Source organism: Sorex araneus, chromosome 4 (assembly GCF_027595985.1).
Source record: "Sorex araneus isolate mSorAra2 chromosome 4, mSorAra2.pri, whole genome shotgun sequence".
NCBI classification, from domain to species: Eukaryota; Metazoa; Chordata; class Mammalia; order Eulipotyphla; family Soricidae; genus Sorex; species Sorex araneus.
The window spans coordinates 175,219,375-175,238,271 of record NC_073305.1 but is presented as its reverse complement, the minus strand read 5'-3'; the positions used below and the strand labels follow the sequence as shown (position 1 = coordinate 175,238,271).

The 18,897-nt window shown below is 47.1% G+C and overlaps 1 protein-coding gene across 5 annotated transcripts in view; it reads right to left on the bottom strand.

The window, feature by feature from the left end:
• Window positions 1–18,897, bottom strand: part of SASH1 (SAM and SH3 domain containing 1) — a 220,481-nt gene that overhangs the window by 41,997 nt on the left and 159,587 nt on the right. For 3 of the 5 annotated variants that reach the window (XM_055134915.1, XM_055134917.1, XM_055134918.1), the window contains one exon: window positions 4,841–4,973. In XM_055134915.1, coding sequence (XP_054990890.1) covers window positions 4,841–4,973 — 133 coding nt within the window. Of the gene's footprint in view, window positions 1–4,840; window positions 4,974–10,123; window positions 10,384–18,897 lie in introns of those variants that run through there. The other 2 variants (XM_055134919.1, XM_055134920.1) reach the window with 2 other exon arrangements.

Here is an 18,897-nt window from a genome sequence, read left to right as displayed (position 1 = left end):
CTTGGAAGGGCTCCCTGGCGGGGCCAGGTACATCGCCAGGCGCCCCTCCCGTGCCTTTGCACTTGCTGGCAACAGCGGTGGCAGCGCTTCTGGGCCTGCAAGCAGCTGTGCACAAAAAGTAGGTCAGGCTGTGGGCGGAGCGGCCAGCTCAGTGGGCCCCTCTCGGGACATGGGAAGCTCTATCTACCCTGCAGGTCTGCACCGGAAACACACTGACCCTTGCCACATGGCATGGCACTCCCCGCGGGACCTGAGCACCCGTGTGCGGGGCAAAGCCAGTGTGTGTGTGAGAGTGTGTGTGTGTGTGTGTGTGTGTGTGTGTATGTGTGATGTTGGGGGATCATCTGAAAGTCCCCAGGGAGCTGAGTGACCGCTGTCCCCAAATAGCCCCCAAGTTGCTGGCTTTTCCAGCAGTAGGAATTAAGAGTTACTGCTGGGAAGAAGAATGGCCATCCTGCAGGTCACCCGGGACCAGCTCTGCAGCCATGGAGAGGCTGGAGCGTGGGGAGTGGGCAGCTCAGAGCGCTCCATGCTCGCGGCTACAGCTCCTGCCTCGAAGATTACAGGTTTTGAGTTTGATCCCCGGCTCCAGCCCACATCACCGAGTGAGATTACCCTGTGCCACAAGCAATACGTGAGCTCTGGCGTGTCCCGACCAAAATGTGGGGGGGTCCTTATGTAGGGCATTGGTGAGCCTAGAAAATAGCCAGTTGCCCGTCACCTTATGTCCCTTCTGTGAGCTTTTACTCCCCCCGCCCCCAGCCCCCCACAGCAACCTACTAGTGATGACAGCCAAGGGCTCCTGGAGCTATAGCAGCAGAACTGGCCCCGATCTTTGAGGAAAGAGGAGACATAGGGACGAGGGCTTGAGGGCAATGACCTAGAGAAGGCAAAGCTCTGACAGCATATGGGCTCCTGTCTGCTGTCTTCCAGCTAGTATTACTAATAAAAACAATTTTAAAATGGCAGCCCCAGGGGCTGGAGAGATAGCACAGCGGGTAGGGCGTTTGCCTTGCATGCGGCCGACCCAGGTTCGATTCCCAGCATCCCATATGGTCCCCTGGGCACCACCAGGAGTAATTCCTGAGTGCAAAACCAGGAGTAACCCCTGAGCATTGCTGGGTGTGACCCAAAAAGAAAAAAAAAATGCAGCCCCAGGCTGTAGCAATAGCACAGCGGGTAGGGCATTTGCCTTGCACGAGGCTTGCCCTGGTTTGATCCCCAGCATCTCATATGGTCCCTCGAGCACCAACAGCCAGGAGTAATTCCTGAATGCAGAGCCAGGAGTAACCCCTGTGCATCGCCAGGTGTGACCCAAAAAGAAGAAGAAGAAGAAGAAAAAAAAAACAAACAAACCAGCCTCCCTTCACTGGATGGACAAAGGCAGACTCCGGACTCCCTTCTCCGCACACACGTCTGGGCCCCATGTCGCTGTCTCCTTAGTCCCCGGAGGCACGCAAAGGCCTGTCAGCCCCCAATCCGAGGGGGGCTCGGGGACACCAGGAGGCTTTGCTGAGTGTTGGAAGGGCGTGCCACTCGGCACAGGGCTGGGAATGTTCTGGAACTGCACTCAGGGCTGTCATCAGAGATTCCGACACTTCCGTGTCACATGTGAGTCGGAACCAGCTGGAGCCCACATGTCCAGGACATGTGCCGCTCAGCTTCCCAGTTCTGGAAAAGTCGGCATCTGGGAAGGCCCTCGGGGGGACCCGAGGCACAGGGCCCATGTGACCCTGCATCCTGTGAGTCTGGCTTCCTGGCACTGAGCGCGTTGCCTCTTCTACGGAACAAACAAGAGGCGCCCGCGCCCTTCCTCCCACTCCTAACAGTACCTGCTGGGAGACATCAGGCGGGGGCCGATGACATGAAAGGAGGGGTGGGAGGGTCACCTCATGTCCCTCCCATGAGCCTTTACGGGCAACTGACTATTTTCGAGGCTCATGGATGCCTTACATAAGGACGTCAGGGGTAACCCAGGGGACAAGGAAGGAAGGACTGTCAGGAAGGACTGTCCCTCTCCTGGTCGCGAGCACTCCAGAGACGAAGGCGGCTGGAAGGAGTGTAGGCAGGGAGGAAAACCAGGCTACAGGGACATCTGCCTGCCTGCTGGGACTCCCTTCAGGATCTTTTAGGCGGGTAAGGGGCCCTTGAGTCAATGGCTTAGCCTGATGGTGCCAGAGTTGGCACCTTCATGGAATGAGGCTGGTGGGCAGGCTGCCCCTGGTGGCCCTCCTGAGGCTGATATATGAAAAAGAACCCGAAGACCCTCAATTGCCTGGCACCCAGGAGGCGCTCTATAAACGTTAATGATTACTCAGACCACTGAGTCTTGGCAAAGGATCAGCAATTTGGAAGCCTGGGGGCAGGGGAGGGGTGAAGGGAATCTGACTTTCCAAACTTGCAGACACAGCAGCCCGGGTGTGCCTCTCCGGGACTGGTAGCGGCTCTAGCCAATGAGGCACCTCAGAGAGTTTCAATTCCATTCTAACGGGGCATGGGGCCAGTGCAAAGCAGCTGCCTGAGTCTCTGTCTCTCTCTGTCTCTGTCTCTCACAGACACACACACAAACACAGACAAACACACACACACACACACACACACACACACACACACACACACACACACACACACACACACACACACACACACCCCTCGAGCCTTTTATGGTGATGCCAACCAGCCCAGTCAAGACACCAGACACTGGAGGCATCATGTGTAAAGAGCTCATTACTTCTTCTCATTACCCCCCGCCACCTCCCCAGCGAAACCTCATTCCTTCTTAGATGCATTCAAGCTCGGAGCCAGAGGGGCCCACGTTACTGCTGGTCCTTCCTAGAGCCACATCTTCTTGGCAAAGTTTCCCTTTGTTTCTCCAAGGGAGTTGAACTGATTTGCTGTGACACAAATAATGTAAATAAGAACGTTTCTGTCTTTGCAAATGTGATCCCCGCAGCAAGGCTGCCCCAAAGCCCGGCTATGTCATAGACGGGATAGACGAGGGAGGAGGCCCAGGGTAGAGACTGCAGCTATTTTATCTCATTTCTGAACAAGGACAGCACCCCCCCCTCAATCTATCCATGATATCTGAGACGGAATGTTTGCAAGTATACATGGGATCTGTTTTTAAATGGGGGCCCCCTAGGCTGAAAAAGTGGCAATTCCATATGGTTCTACTTAATATCACCAATGAATCCTGGCTGTGTGATTTCAGCGAGAGCTGCCACAGTGACAGGCCACTGGGAATGTGCTGGATCGAGGGAACCACAGAACGCAGGCAGGTATTCAAACATTGGAATGGAAAATAGGCATCGCACCCTAAATAAAACCAAACGGTCAAGGAAAAGATCCCTCTGTCCCCGCCCCTCTCATTCCGCCACCACCACCAAGAAAATAAAGCGCATGCGCTCGCACACACATGCACACTCACACACACACACACACACACACACACACACACACAATCAGATACATTTTGATTCTGGTAGCAAAGTGATCTTTCTCTTTCCTCTTTATTTTAACCCTTTGAACTCTGCTGTCCCACACTAACCCTTTCACCTCCAATCCTCCTCTTGGGATTTCAACAGACAAAAATGACGACAAACAAAAACAACTGAGTAGGAAGGATAACAAGAAAACCTCAGCTGGGTAAATAACGGGCAATCTGGTTCCATGGTCTGGTTTTAATGTTTTTGGACAGTAAAAAAAATCTCTATAATGGTCTTTTTTCTCCCCTGTTTTTCCCTTTTTTTTTTTTTAAGGGGGGGAAATAGAACAGGGGAGGGGCCAGACAAAGGCTATTCCTGGCTTTGTGCTCAGAATTGAACCCTCAGAGGAACTAGGGATGGAACTCGGATCAGCTAAAAAGTACTATCCCTGTACTGTCTCTCCAGTCCCCAAACAACCATTTTAAAATCTACATGTTAAAAAAAAAATTGAAATTCCTCACAATGCAGATACAGTATGTGATAAGTAATGTACCTTTTCTTAGGGGGGAAAAGCCATATTTATTCCCAGTAAGCTTATCTAGTTCACTTACCATTTTTCAAGAAAAAAAAAATTTTTTTTTAAAAAAGCACTTTTTACTTTGGGAGGGAGAGAAAGTACTCCAACAATATGCTACAAATCCGTATACTTCACAATAAGAGACACAAAGAGTGTGGAGATTTACACAGTCAGAACACACTTGAAAGATGAACTCTTCATTGTGATGAATCCAAGTTCGTGTCTCTCTGACATTATTGCCTCATCTGAAAAGTGGCTGAAGATAGCCCTTAAAGACCCACTTATGCGGGGATGACCTTAAAGCCCCATCTGGACTGAGACTTGAGGCTGCTGACAGGAAAAACAAATCATCCCTCCCAGATCTAAAAGAGCACGAAGAACCCCAATCGTTAGATGTTTTGTTTGAGGTGGACGTCTATCAAATCTGGACTAAATTGACAGAGCAAGAACCAGACTCCAGGGGTAGGGGGTTAGGGGTGTGGTGGCAGAGGATTCCCCCAAAAGGAAGTTACAAGGGAAAGTTTAGTCTGTATGAGAACAATAAAAAAAGCTCACGAAGCTATTCCCCTGCTTCGGAAGACTCCGTGGTCTCTTACTAGCCATTTCCCATGCTGGGAACATTCCAGAGACTAGGACGGGAGGGTTCCTCTTTCCAGAACAGGCTGCCTGGGCATCGCCCAGCTCCCACGCAGACAGACCCCCGCTCACCCTCTGCCGACTCTGCTTCAGCTCGACTCTTCCAGACCTCAGGTCTTGGAAACCCAATTCCTTTCTCTGCTGAGACATTGACCTCAAATGACAGCCTCTGACATAAGGATGGCGGACTTGGCTCTCTTACCTTCCGTGCTGGGCTTTTTCATGTCGTCCACCCGGATGAGTTTCTTTCTCACTCGGCGAGTGGAGTTGACCAGCTTATGTAACCTCTTAAACTTCACCGACTCCTCCGTCTCATCATCCGACTGTTCTCTTGACTGGCGAAAGAAGAAAAGCAAGAAGGGGATCAGCTCCCAGCTGACAAGGGGCGCAGGTGGAGCTCTGCTCTTTGAGTGACACATCAGGACCCCAACAGTTGGCCCACCAGGTTAAGGAATCTGCACATACCCTCTTCTAGCCAAATCTGGGGGGTAGACTTGGATCCTAGGCAACCCCCACACCTATCTTTGCACACCATGCTAAGTTTAGGTTTCGATGCCCCTGACTCTCTTTTAGGAGAATTACGGCAGAGCTCTCAGTGGCTGGCCCTCAGATTCCAGTTCTGCTGCTGTGGTTTGGGGTCAAGCTCACGTGTCTGCCCCATCAGGGCATGCAATTAAATGTGGCCATCAACTGCTTCTCCACCCCAAATGCTGTTGACTTGTTCCAGTCCTTCCCCCAAATCAAAACCAGCAGAACTGAAAAAAGGAAGAGCAGGGAAAACAGCAAAAAAAAAGATCGCCTCAGTTCCATCCCTTCCTCCTCACCTAGCTGGTTCCCAGACTCGAGGACAGAGCCCGCATTCCACGCAGAGGGACAAGGGAAAAAGTTGACCTTTTCCACCATACGGCACAGTCAGTCCATATTCCCCAGCATCCCATTTGGTCCTGCCGTGATTTCAAGTATGCTCAGCCCAGCTGTTTTCCCTCAAGTTTCAAACATTACAGTGCAAAGGGGGAGGGGGGGAGAGAGCTCTGCAGCAGTGACCCAGGCGGAAAAACAATTCTTTCCTTGTGAACAAAAATGACCGTTTCACTTCCAAGTCTGTTCCAACATGCGCTAAGGCAGCTTTCTCTGCTTTATCTGTTCAAAACGTGCAGCAGCCAAAGCGGGGGTCCAGCCACCTCGGCCAGCTGCATGGACTGATGGATGCTCAGGCGTTCCCAGGAACACGGGCGGTGACTGGGTCCAGCCACCTCGCATGCCCTGGACAGCTCCAGCGCCTGTTGAGCTAATCCTGCATATTCTGGCAACCACTTTCTCCCGTGTCCTTAAACCTAGTTCGCTGACACAGGAGGCAGAGATGCCTCAAAGGCAAATGAAAAAATGCAGACAAGCCGCATCTCTGAACAGGAGTCAAACCTAGAGGCCTCTTCCCATCCCACCCCCAAATGCTCTTCTTGATCCCAACAGAAGAGACTATCAAGTAGATCAGTGAGAAATAAGCAGGGAATGAGGGAGCGATTACAGGCAGAGAAATGGTACAGGATGCAGGTCTACAAATATTTCCAGATGCCTTGGCTCTCTGGAAGGGATGGATCTGACCCATTTCCTGGCCACTGATCTCACCCAAGAAACTGGGGCATGAAGACATTGTACTCTCACCTGTAATACTGTGAATAACCCTTTCGCCCACTAGAGGATAATCATGACAACTCTACACAACCAGCCTTGGGAGAAGAGAATCTGTCTTCCCGCATTGGGACATCTCAGTAGCCACGTCCAAGTTCTCTAATGATCCTCAACAAAATCTATGTTTCAGAAAGAAGGTGTAGCTGTGGGTTCCTTGGGAATAAAGACTAGAAATGGAACCTGGTTGTCAAGGGGGTGATGAGGTTATGAGGCATACAGAGGATGAGGCTGACTCGATCGGAAACTTATAATTGCTAAACATTACCATAAGAGAATGAGCTCCCCCTCCAAAAGTATCTGCTTCACTGTTGCATGGTGAAATGGTCAGAGTGGTCAACCAGGGGAAGGAGAACGTGGTTAAACATTGTTCTGGGCAATTGGCACCTGAACCACAGTGCCCCAGATGACGCATGAATGGGAAAAAAATGCTCTGTCATCTTGGGATCACTGTATCACTGTCACTGTCATCCCGTTGCTCATCGATTTGCTCGAGCGGGCACCAGTAATGTCTCTATTGTGAGACTTGTTGTTACTGTTTTTGGCATATCGAGTACTCCATAGGTAGCTTGCCAGGCTCTGCTGTTCGGGCAAGATACTCTCGGTAGCTTGCTGGGCTCTCCGAAAGGGGTGGACGAATCGAACCCGGGTCGGCCGTGTGCAAGGCAAACACCCTACCCCATGTACTATTGCTCCATCTTGGGATGGTAGCACAAGGAGCCAAGCAGTTCTAACAGAGATTGTAGAGAGTCTCTACTGCCCAACTGGACAAACTTCCAATTTGCTGAAAAGCTTCATATTGATCAAAAAGAAATAAGCACAAGTTATTTAAATCAAAATGTAGCCAAGTGACAGGATAGGACAAAAGTCATTGATATGAGGGTTTTGCCCCTCACTTCATGGTGGCTGGAGTCGGGATGAGTGGGGATGGGGGTTTGCACATGAGCAGGTGCAGGGGTGTGTGTGTGTGTGTGTGTGTGTGTGTGTGTGCGCGCGTGTGCTGCAGGGGGCAGGGAGAGTAGAAAAAGAGTACAAACATTAATAGCAGTAATAGAGAATAAACTCAGGTCTGCAAAGACTCAAGTCCTATAGAAAAGGCACTTAGGAACAAAATTTAGCAGAATAAAAAGTTATTTTTTTAAAAAAAATCAAAACACCACATTTAAAGCAAAAAACCTCCTAGCTTCCTCTATCCAGGTGCCATCTGATGACAATGCTTTCTAGGTGCTAAATTGCTTTCATCTACGTCTCTATTTTTGAGAAACAGGAACTCCTTAGAACTTGGACGTAACGTCATAAAAGACATGAAGCCTGGAGGTGCTTGCCACTGACAAATCACAAATCCCAGCAATCAAGGACTTCCGTTGCATGCTCGTGTTGTGGACAGAAGACAAAAAGGTAGATGAAAGCACAACTGAAGACAATGTAAGGTAAAACAATTATTCACGAAATATATATGTGCATATAAATATTCTCTCTAAGTCAGTCTAGAAGCCAGAGCTCATCTCCTGAAAAATGCCTTCTTTTATGGAGAGGTGTTGACTTCTCCTGTACCTGCTGAGTCTAAGAGATGTGAAATATTTGCCTTTTAAAAACTCCAGCTAGGGACTGGAGTGAAAGCACAGCGGGTAGGGCATTTGCCTTTCACCTGGCCAACCTGGGTTCGATTCCCAACATCCCATATGGTCCCTTGAGCACCGCCAGGAGTAATTCCTGAGTACAGAGCCAGGAGTAACCCCTGTGCGTCTCTGGGTGTGACCCCAAAAAAGCAAAAAACAAAACAAAACAAAAAAACCCTCCAGCTATTTTAACATTAAGATTCTCTAAAAGACACATGTCTCCTTTAAACTGGGAAGAAAAGCTTCACTCCTTCATTTTCCTGTTTTCCCTTTTAAATATAAGCCACTGCCCAAATGCTAAAAATAACGTATCTTCCCCCACCAAAAGAGATAAATACCCTCAGTGATGGTGCATTAGAATTAGAACAAATTAAAAAGAAATATATACATATAAGAATTTTTTTTGAAAAGGAAGAACTTTGTTGATAAAGTCTACATTGTACATATAAAGAATAATTCTAAGAAATAGGTTCACAGTTGTTAAAAAAAAAAGAAGGCTTTAAATAAAGTAAAAAATAAAAAACAAATAGTATATGTCACTTTGCAATCACACATACATTCTCCTGGCCTCACCCTTGGAAGTCAGAGTACTAACATGAACTTTAATTTCATCATCATCTAAAGGAGCTGAAAATTCAATCATCTGTGTAAAGCTCCCCACCCTTAAACCTTTCACAGAAAAAGGCAATTAATTTCTGCCACCAAAGGCTGTGGAGGAAAGGATTTGCAATATTGTAAACAGAAAACATTTGATTTTCAGCATGTCTGCTGCAGCTTTTTCCACCAGGAAGCCCATATGGCTCAACTTTTAATTACTTTGGCTAATGCTATATGTAGTGATTCTGTGGTGAATGCTTAAGTGTTTCATTTCTGGTTTCCATGGCAACATTACATCAGATTGCAGACAGCTGGCTCCACAGTCTTAAACCATAACAAATTGACCAAGCCAAGGCACAAAACTATAGCTGCTTTAAAGAGATAGCGCCCCATTCGCCTGCCAGGGTGCTGAAAGAGAAACCTTGGGGGCCCGCTTGGCATGCGAGAGAGGGTGGACCCTCCTTCCCTAGTCCTTCTGGGAACATGTGTCTCCTTGACACATCTGCAATGTTCTAATCGGAAAGACACGGGCCAGCATGGAGAACTTTCTGTAACAGGGCTCCATTAGGATGACCGGAAGAAAGCAACACAGTTCAGCACATCTGCAGATACTAAACTATGTGTGCCTAACCAAGTAAGCCCGGAGACCCCCGCCTCCCAGCTCAAGGGAAGCAGGACACTGCAGGTGGGGGACAGTCACTTCCCCTGACCGGCAAGAAATGTTCTCAGGCACCACGATGTGCTAGAAGAAAGGCTTGCAGACAGCCGCGTGGCATAGCAAGGCAGCCACAGAAGCAATGCGCTGTCCTAAAGTCCAACCGAGTTTGCCCGGGCAGCTAGGATCCTTCAGAGCCTGGGCTGATAAACTGTGCTCTTTGCTTGAAATGCACCCGACTTGTTTCTTGGGCGCCAACAAAACCTCCGCAGCGGCGCGCTGTCCCCAATTAACACCTCACTAAGTCAACCCCTTCCCCCCCAGAGCCCTCCACAGAGGAAGAAAAGAATTCAAGACGTCCTGAAAAGCATCCTGAAATTGGAAATGCATTTAGTGAAATTCACACAATTTCACTCTGCTTAAACCAGCGTGTCATCAGACGTACACGCCTAACTTCCTCAAGCCTGGATTGTCAACGCCGTGGCTTTCAAAGTCAAGAGAAAGAAGCCAATCTCTCTAGTCCATCTGTGAATAAGCAAAGAGCCACACATTCTCAAGTCACGTCCACCCCCACGGAGCGCCTCCACCAACTCACAACCGTGCGGCTGCCGCGAGCAAACATGGGGCTAGAGGCTGCAATCCTCGCTGTCTGCTCAGAATTAACAATCCGCTCTGCAGAGGGGGAAACCTTCGCATTAAGAGGTAGGGGGAACCAACCGTATAAGGGGAACCCCCCTTACTCCCCCCAGGAATTTGCAAGGAATTTGCAAAGAAAAGACGGAGGCATTCTAGCCAGGAACAATTGGAAACACACACACACACACACACACACACACACACACACACACACACAACACTTTCCCTTCCCTAAAGTGACAGAGAGCACACAAGCTTTTTCCATCCATATCGTGCACATCAGTGAACTTACCGGCTTCGGCATTGAGCAGGCCTACGGGGCAAACAGGAGGCTGTCTGGGACCCCAACCCCTCCCCTCCTCTGTGCAAGCGTCTTCGGTCGGCTCTGTAATCTCAAAGTGAGGATTAGGCACTCCTGGAACATGTTACATGAACAGACAGGCGTCACCGGCACCGTTTAGGATCCGAGGGAGAAAGAAGAAAAAAAAAAAAAGAAGAAAAAGCAAAGAAAAAAGAAAGTGAAGACACTGGATTCAATTAGCTGCTCTCTGCGTGCTCACTGATCCCTCAGTTCCTCGCGAACTGCATAACTTGTAAGAAAGGCATAAGTCATCCGCTCTAAGCAAATCTCCTATTCACCACAAGGAAAAAAGGGAGTGTTGTACGTGGCAAACAATCCCTGTTTTCACTGACGAAGGCTCTCTGACCTCCCGCTGGCCTGCAGTTCCTTAATTACTGTCTATGGAATTCCAGAGGAAGAAAAAAAAAAAAAAAAAGAACGCGAGACTCTGAACAGAGCCGGGACCGGGATGCACCCCTGCGAGGAGTGATGGAACTTAAAAAAGCTCTCTCGCGCCCCCTCCCCCAAGGCAGCCGAGGCCACTGGAAACAGACACCTTTCCACGGCTATTTTGGAATTCAAACTGAGCTGGAGTTGGGCTTTCTCCGGGCTGGTCACTTTCTCCGTGCCGCGCCGGTTTCCCTATTTCCCCCCTCCAGAGTCCATGCCCTTCCCATCTTGGTTGCTCCTAAAACCCATCGGAGTCCAGGGGTCCCGTGGCCGAGCTGGCATCTCTTGGATTCTAGCAGTGGCTGTGCGGGGACTGGGTGTCCAGATGAAGGTTGAATTTTTTTTTAAGGGGGTCTGGGCGGGGGGCGGCATCAGGCACCGGCTGTGATAAAATAGATGGGACTGAGCGCCCGGAGGGAGACCCCCTGTGTGTGCTGGTGGGGCGGGTGCTACCTGCAATCAGCTGTTTGAGGGGCATATTAGCAGTTGCTGAGGGTCCCTCGCCTCGTGGCATGGGCGCTCAGACTTTGCTTGTGACACAGGCACAGACACGTGTGTACCTGTAAGGTATCTGGGTGCTAGAGCCCCTTTCCTGGGTGCCTTTGGCGTCTCACCCTCTACCACAACATCCCCCAGAAGCCCCCTCGCCCCCACGCCTGACCAGATATGTCTCCTCTCACTCCTAATTTTCTATTTTTCTTCTGCCTACAGGGGGTCAAGAACCCTTCTGACCCTGCCTTCCTCACTCAGGCAAATAAACCCACACATACAGTCGCTGATTTCACACGGGCGCTGCCCCCCCTGCCCCCCGCCCCCAGTTCACACCCAGGATAAGGGTATCCTGCCTTCCTGCTTTCAAAGCCCCCAGTTCCCGGACACTGCACAGAGAGTGGCAGAGGACAGAGACGCCACTAGACGGAGTGTACTCCAGAATCACCCCATGTTTTACCTGTCACTCGAAAACGAGGGCATGTATGTCCCGAAGAAGGGGTGGTGGGGGTCTCATGGAGAGCTAGTTCAATCTGGGGTTTGCTGCCAAAGCATCCAGGGATGTTCACCTGTCTCTCTTTACACACACACACACACACACACACACAGAGGAATTCGTCTGTTTTTTGGCCTCACCAATGGTGCTCAGAGATAGGTCTGGCTCTGCACTCATTGGTCACTCCTGTCAGTGCTCTGGGAGACCAGATGTGGTGCCAGGGATCAAACCAGGGCCAGCCACATACAAGGCCTCATCCTCTGCACAACCCCTCTGACTCCTGAATACCGCCACCACCACTTCGGAAGTATCAGATGTACAAGGAGATGTCCCGTGATGAGCACTGTATGGGCCACACAGGCTCCCTTTGGACAGGAAAACCCGTGGGCCCGGAGACCTTGACTATCCCTCATTTTATTGATGGATATTCATGCTACCCAGCTCAGGGCCCCCCATTAGATGTGTGTGATCAGTGGAGGGGTCACAGCTTAGACCCTGCAGACGCACAGCATTCTGTCCTCATCATGTGGCAGGAGAAATTGTGGGATAGATCAAAGACAAGGCCAGGGGGCCCCAACCCCAGGGGCTCTATGGAGGAGTAAAGCCAGAGAAACGAAAGAGCACTTCCGGTCCTGGGCACTGGCTGGTGCACTTGAACTTGCCCATACTCCTGGAGGCTGCAAATCTGTGATTCTCAGGAGTCATGGGACAAAAGTCCTAGGACCTGACGGCTCCACGTACTCTGCATGGCCCCCAGTCCTTATTCCATGTTGCTCTGCATGTTTTATACTGCTACATTGTGGAAAGGGCCTCACATAGCAACTGGTTCTCCTCCTCCACCCTCCTCACAGCATCCCCAATACCCCATCTTTCACCAGCCCGCATCTCTGCCCTCCTGGATTCCTTAATAAAAACATCTCTGCCCATGCCACCAACTTCCCTGACTCCTCTGCATGCTTCAAAATTCAGCCCACGTGCCACCTCCTCTGGAAAGCCTTCCTGGCCTCCCTCCTCATTTTCCGTAGGCTGTGAGGTTGCACCATGAGCTTTCACAGAGGCCCTGGCCTCAGAGATGGCAGCTGCTGTGTTACTGTACTGAGCCTCCTGACGACAGTGGCATCCTTGTATTCCCTTCTGCATCTGCATTTTAGTGACCATGTTTATTTCTGATTACATATAATAGGTAATTAAAATCAGAGAATGTTCGGTCGGAAAGTGCAGATACAGAAGAAAGATAAAACAGGTCTGTCCCCCACTGGGATAATAAGTAAGTAAGGTCTGATTTGTGTTCTCCCACTTTTTTACATATATACACACAAATACACCATTATTCTAGATTGACACATTTTTATGTGTCTGTTTCTTAAAAAAAAAAAAAAAAAAGAATGCCTGCATGCTTATTATGTGCCAGGATGCCTAGAGTCTCTGATGCAGGAATACACAGAAGGAGTGAAATGGAGAGTTTATGGCTTGATCCTCTTTAGAGAGAAGTTGCGATGGGCCTGTTCTGTTAGAGAACCTGCTGTTCAAAATTACTTGGTTTGGACAGTTTCCCATGTCAACAAATACTACGAAGAAAACACAACCACATTTTAGTGATTCCATAATATTCCATCAGAGCTGCACTGTTATTGACTCCAACACTGCACACGTGCCCGTTTTTGCTGTTTCAGTATCATGAACAATACTCTCATGAACACTGTACTGTAAATTTTCTAACAGATTTAGCATACTTTTTTTAAAAAACAGATCAGTATATTATAGAATTGATAAATAAAAGCATGGGTTGATCTTCAAACCTTAATGCATATTAACAACTTGCTCTGAAGACACACTGCATTATTTTAGTTATTTATTACCATTGTAGTATCACTGCAATTTATAATTATTAGCATCATTGTATCATTAATTATTTAGTTGTACTATTTCATTATGATTCAAAAACTATGTCAAATGAATGCTGATATCTAACATGATTAAAATAGTCTTCCACTTGGATGAGGAAAAATGACTAGTACTAAGTAGATATTACATTTGTTTCCAGGTTGGAATGAATGAATGAATGCAAGCATCACTGATTCAATGCTTTAGGAAGAACAAGAAATAAGACGGATAAATTAGCTTTCTGAGACCCACAAAGGTTATCGTCTACAAAGATTAAAGAAACCCTACGAGACATTCAGATTACTATTAACCAACTATGAGAAACTAAGGCAATGGACCGAGGATTGGAGAGCTGCAGGTCTAGCAGGGTTGAACACCACTGGTTTACCACCTTGTCCTGCTACTATGTGGACTGGTGTGCAGGACAGGTGGCCACACTATAGAGGTAGAAAGGGTGAAGAAGGCTAGTGGGCACTGTCACCTTTGCCTGGGCAGATTGGCTTCAGGGAGGGAAAAACAACTTGCCTTGGGTTTTTGGACCTTCCTATCTCCCTAGTGAGTCTAAATGTTCAATGTTTAGATGGTTCTGAGGCCCCGCTTCCTCTCGCTTCCTCTCCAGGACCTCAGCTGCCCATTGATCGGGAGAGTCAAAGGCAATTTCAACTAATGCTTTATAAACAGCATGTGACACCAATCAACAGCAGCTTTATGGCCCCCTCTTCTCTGTGCTGGATTTCATAATCCCTCTAGCAGGCTGTCCTCGGGCCCAAGAAGGGGTGCACTCACGGTCACTCCCGACCTTGCAGGCAGCATGAAGTTGGGGAGACATGTTCAAGATTGGCACCGGTGCCAACCAGTCATCGGACTCTGGATGTCACTGTGGACTTCCAGTCATGGTCATTGGCGTAATGTGTTGTTCTTGGTGTTTAGAAGACAAATTAACCTCACTCTTTAAAGAAGTCAAAACGCTTTAAGAAGTGTTTATGAGTTGTTCGAGTAACCATATGAAATCTGAAACAGATTGTGGAATCTTTTTTCCTTGACTTCACAAAGGAGTCTGAGAAGGACTCATGTGTTTAGTAAGAAATATTTTGCTCATTAGCTGGTGACATCATGCACTCTGAAATTAGGAGGTTTTTGTCAGCATATGGAAAAAAAGATGAGATTCCAGTCTTCTCCCAGAGGTGCTGTGTAACACTGAAATAATCTTGTTGGCAATTTCAAAATTAACTAGTTGATGCCAGATTTGAAGAGGAGAAGGAGGAGGAGGACGACGAGGAGGAGGAGGAAAAGATTACATGAAGATTACATGATACTTTTACTTGTGAAAAGAATTTGAGGTAATACTACCCTTCCCCAAGGGAAAAGACTTGTTGTACTTTATTCACTTAAAAAATTATTTTCCGAAATAACTGTAAAACCAAAAGAGCAGCAAATGGGATGGAATGTGTCACAATAAATTCGATTATTTTTTTTTCTTTCTTTTTTGCCTTAGTGGGAGCTTGGTGCTGAAGATTGAACCCAGGGCCTCAATATATGGCCCTAAGCTTGACTCTTTTACTTAACCTTGAAAACTTATAATTTCTTTTAAAATCACCTTGCAAATAAGGTTGTTATTTCTCCATCAGGAGGAGGGAGGAAATTATAAGAATTTAGGAGTTCTTAGGCCAAGTCTAGGGGAACTGTGAATCCGGGTCAGGTCCAGTTAGCAAAGTCCGTAAGTTCATGCAACTTTCCTTCTCCTGTAAGGCAGGGAGGGGAGCCAGGGGGTAGGAGAGGAAAGACACGACAGAAGAAGACAAAAGAACGGACTTTCTCAGCCTAGCTGAGAAAAATGTGAAGTTTTCCTCTTAAGATGATGTCTCATGGCCCATAAATCAGAGAACCTGATGCTAACTTGGATTCCTCTAAGACAGGTGAGTACACTGGGGAGGGAGGGAAGGCAACACTCGTGGATTGCAGTGGGAACATTGTACTCCTGAAACTCAACTATAACTCACCATATAAGTCATGGTGCCTTAGTATTTAATAAAAAATAATAAAGAAAAATAAACCAAACAGGGGGGTTAAGGTAACAAACAACAGGAAAGGACCACAGCTCTACAGACCCTTCTGCTGAGAGTGGGTGTCGTGACCGCAAGTCAGCCTGTCCTGGAAGATACACTGCAGACTACGGCAAAACACCAAGCCCGCTCATTCCCCAGTGCATTTCATTCCCACAAAGCCGGTACCATGGAAAAAGGATGATTCAAAACAGGACTGCCAAGTAGGGCAATTACATATGTGTTTGAGAGGCTAATTTCTGGAACCGAGGGGGCAGTTTTCAATCCCAGAAGCGGTAAGTCTCCTCAGGGACTGGGTGGTGTGTCCAAAGTCACATTACTTTTATGGCTTCTTAGGCAGGCTGATTCATGGATCAGGCATGAGGAGCTCTAGGACAGAGCAGCCAAGCAACCTTGCCTAGGCACGTGATGATGTGGAAATATAAAAATGGATGGAGCCAACATGGCAACCTGGGGGAGAGTGAGACACCAGGCTCCTCCACGCAGCCAACCTGTACCACCTAGTCAGCAAAGTCATCCGGGAGCAGAGAGGAGTTAGGCCACAGCTGGTCACTATCAACAACCCCGACACAACTCTCTACAGGTCTGCAGCAAATAATAAGCAAACAAAATATTTCAGTACATGGATTTACTTCTGATTTAAAAAAATCTAGACCACAGGCCGTGAGATGTTACAGGGGTTAAGGTACTTGCCTTGTTTGCAGCCGACACTGGCTTGATTTCAGGTACCACATTACAGGTCCCCTGGGCAACACCAGGATCTTTCTGAGCCCAGAACCAAGCCCCAGGCACTACTGGGTGTGGCCCCCAAACAACACAAAGCAAAACAAAACAAATCCAGGCTGGATCCTTGGAAAGGGAGTCAAGTGGAACCAGCAAAGTGGTTTGTGATTATCTGACTGGCAAAACTATCAGGTCAGGATGATTGTTGAAAAGTACACCACAGAATATTATTCCCATGACAACCATAGAGTGAGAGGAGCACCACCCCTCAGCAGTCAGTCTGTCTGTCCGTCCGTCCATCCATCCATCCATCCATCCAAATCTATACAGATTGAGAAATATACATATTACTAAAATTAGTGAAAATATTCCACTAAAGATAACCAAATAAGAAAAACCTGTACATGCCTTCACATATTACAACTTTTAAAGTCCATAATGAAAATAAGAAAAAAAAATCTGTAAGGACCAATATAAAATGTCAGCACTCCTCCAATAGCCAAATTGATGGGGATCTTGAGAACTGTCCCCTCCACCTTCAAATCTGGAAGGAAGACAACTGAATGACCTTTCGAGGGAGTAATGAGTAAAAAGATGGTAAGTCAATAGGAAGGCTGAACCTGACTGAATTCCACTAGGATCTGAAGAAATGAAAAGCCGTCTACACCCCACCCACTCCCCCACCCATATAGCAAGTTGTGTGAGCCATGATGTGTCCTATTTAATAAAATTGTAGGAGAAAAAAAGGCCGAGTCCAATGTCTCCCAATGAAAACCACATGCCACCTCAACTGGGTTTCTCCCTTTCTTGGCATTTTTGTAATCAAATGATGGCAACAGAACACGCTTGGACCATAAGTAAAGTTCTCTACTGTAGCTTGAAAAAAAAGAGGAAAATCGGCAGTTATGTGTCACATGGGCATGTTTCAGCCAATGGCGGTTTGCAGATGATGGTGGTCTGATGCATAGCCTAGATATACGGCACAGTAAACACCTTAGAGGAGTAAGTATATCCTACGACATTCACACAACAATGAAATTCCCAACATATCCCCATCATTAAGAAATGTCATTATATTATCAGACAGCACGGCAAACAGATCAGAAAGGAGCCTTACTATATCAGCACACAGAGCAAGTCTCTTACTTGAGTCAGCCAAGCATGAACAAGGTGAAAAGAAACGCACAGCAACTACGCAAAAAAACTACAGCCGGGAGTCAGGGAAGCATGACAGACAACAAAGGTCCTATCTTTTGCCCTGAGCTCTCCATCAAAAGAAGCTGGAAGGAACAGGGAGAAATTCCTAACAATTGCTTCATATTATAAAACAATTTAATAAGTATACAAATTCAATTCCATATGACTGCACACACTAGACAAAAAACATGATTAATAGAAATTTTTAAGTCTTTAGGCATAAGGAAACAGGCCCAGAACAACCCATTACAGAATTAATTTCTACAAAATAATGAGCAAAGAAAACAATATACAAATGATAAGAATAATCCTTTCATATTAAAATATCGATATAGGTTAGAGACAGGCTGGGTTCTTTAAATATAGGTCCCCATATTACCCAAGTTTTGAAATTTACCCATTTTCTCATCTTGGCCTTTAACTTTGCTGCTCCTTCTATATGCCTCATGGTTCTCTTCCTCCCAGTGAATTCTTCCGGATTTTAGCAGCCTTCTAAGAAAGCTTCCCACACTCTCTCCACCAGGGCTTAATGGATGTTGTGTGTCTTTATCACACCAAGTTGAACTATCCCAATTAAGTCACCAACCATGTCATCCACCTGTCCGTTTCCTTTCTCACAGAGACGCTCCCTCTCTATGGGAACTGGAGTGTACTCGGTACTCAGTCATTTTTGCACAATTAATGAGTAAAGAATGTGCAAGATGGCACTCTTTCACTTACAAAGTGCAAGGCAAGAAGTGTCCTTTTAGGAATTAATTATGCAATGACACAGACATCATCCTAGTAAGGCATACCATTAACAAGGGCTGTCACCAGGGGTGGATTGGTACAAAACTAGGACAGAGAAGAGAACAAAGGGATAGTTCTACCTCCACCACCCGCCTCCCCCCCACCCCCGCAAAAAAAGTGAATAATTGGAATTTGGACTGAAATTTGATCACATTATAAAACATTGCTCTTCCAATGAGCACCACTGTCTCATGGCTGACTCTTAAGGAGTTCTGACATAATGCGAAATTGTGACTTAAAATTCAAAATAACTCTGAACAAGTGATCAGCACTCCTAAGACTTTTGATGCAATGGTTTTACTTGTAAATAGCCCTTCATCTGGAACCTAATCTTGAGCCACAAACAGCCTGAGCCTAGATCTCAATTATTACATATAATAATTCATTATATAAGATTTGGCATTACGGCAAAAGACTTACATTAACATGTAATGAATTAATGCCATAAAATATGGGATGGAAATCCTCCAACTTCCCTAAGGTTACTCTCAAAGCAAAGTGCAAATCAAATGCCCAGCCTTAACCCAGATTATAGTACAACCACCTGCATTTGGATAAAAGAAGAGAGTAAAGAAGGGTGCTCGATCCGGTTTTTGCTCCATGTCCTCGGCTAGACAAACGAAACTGCCATTTTT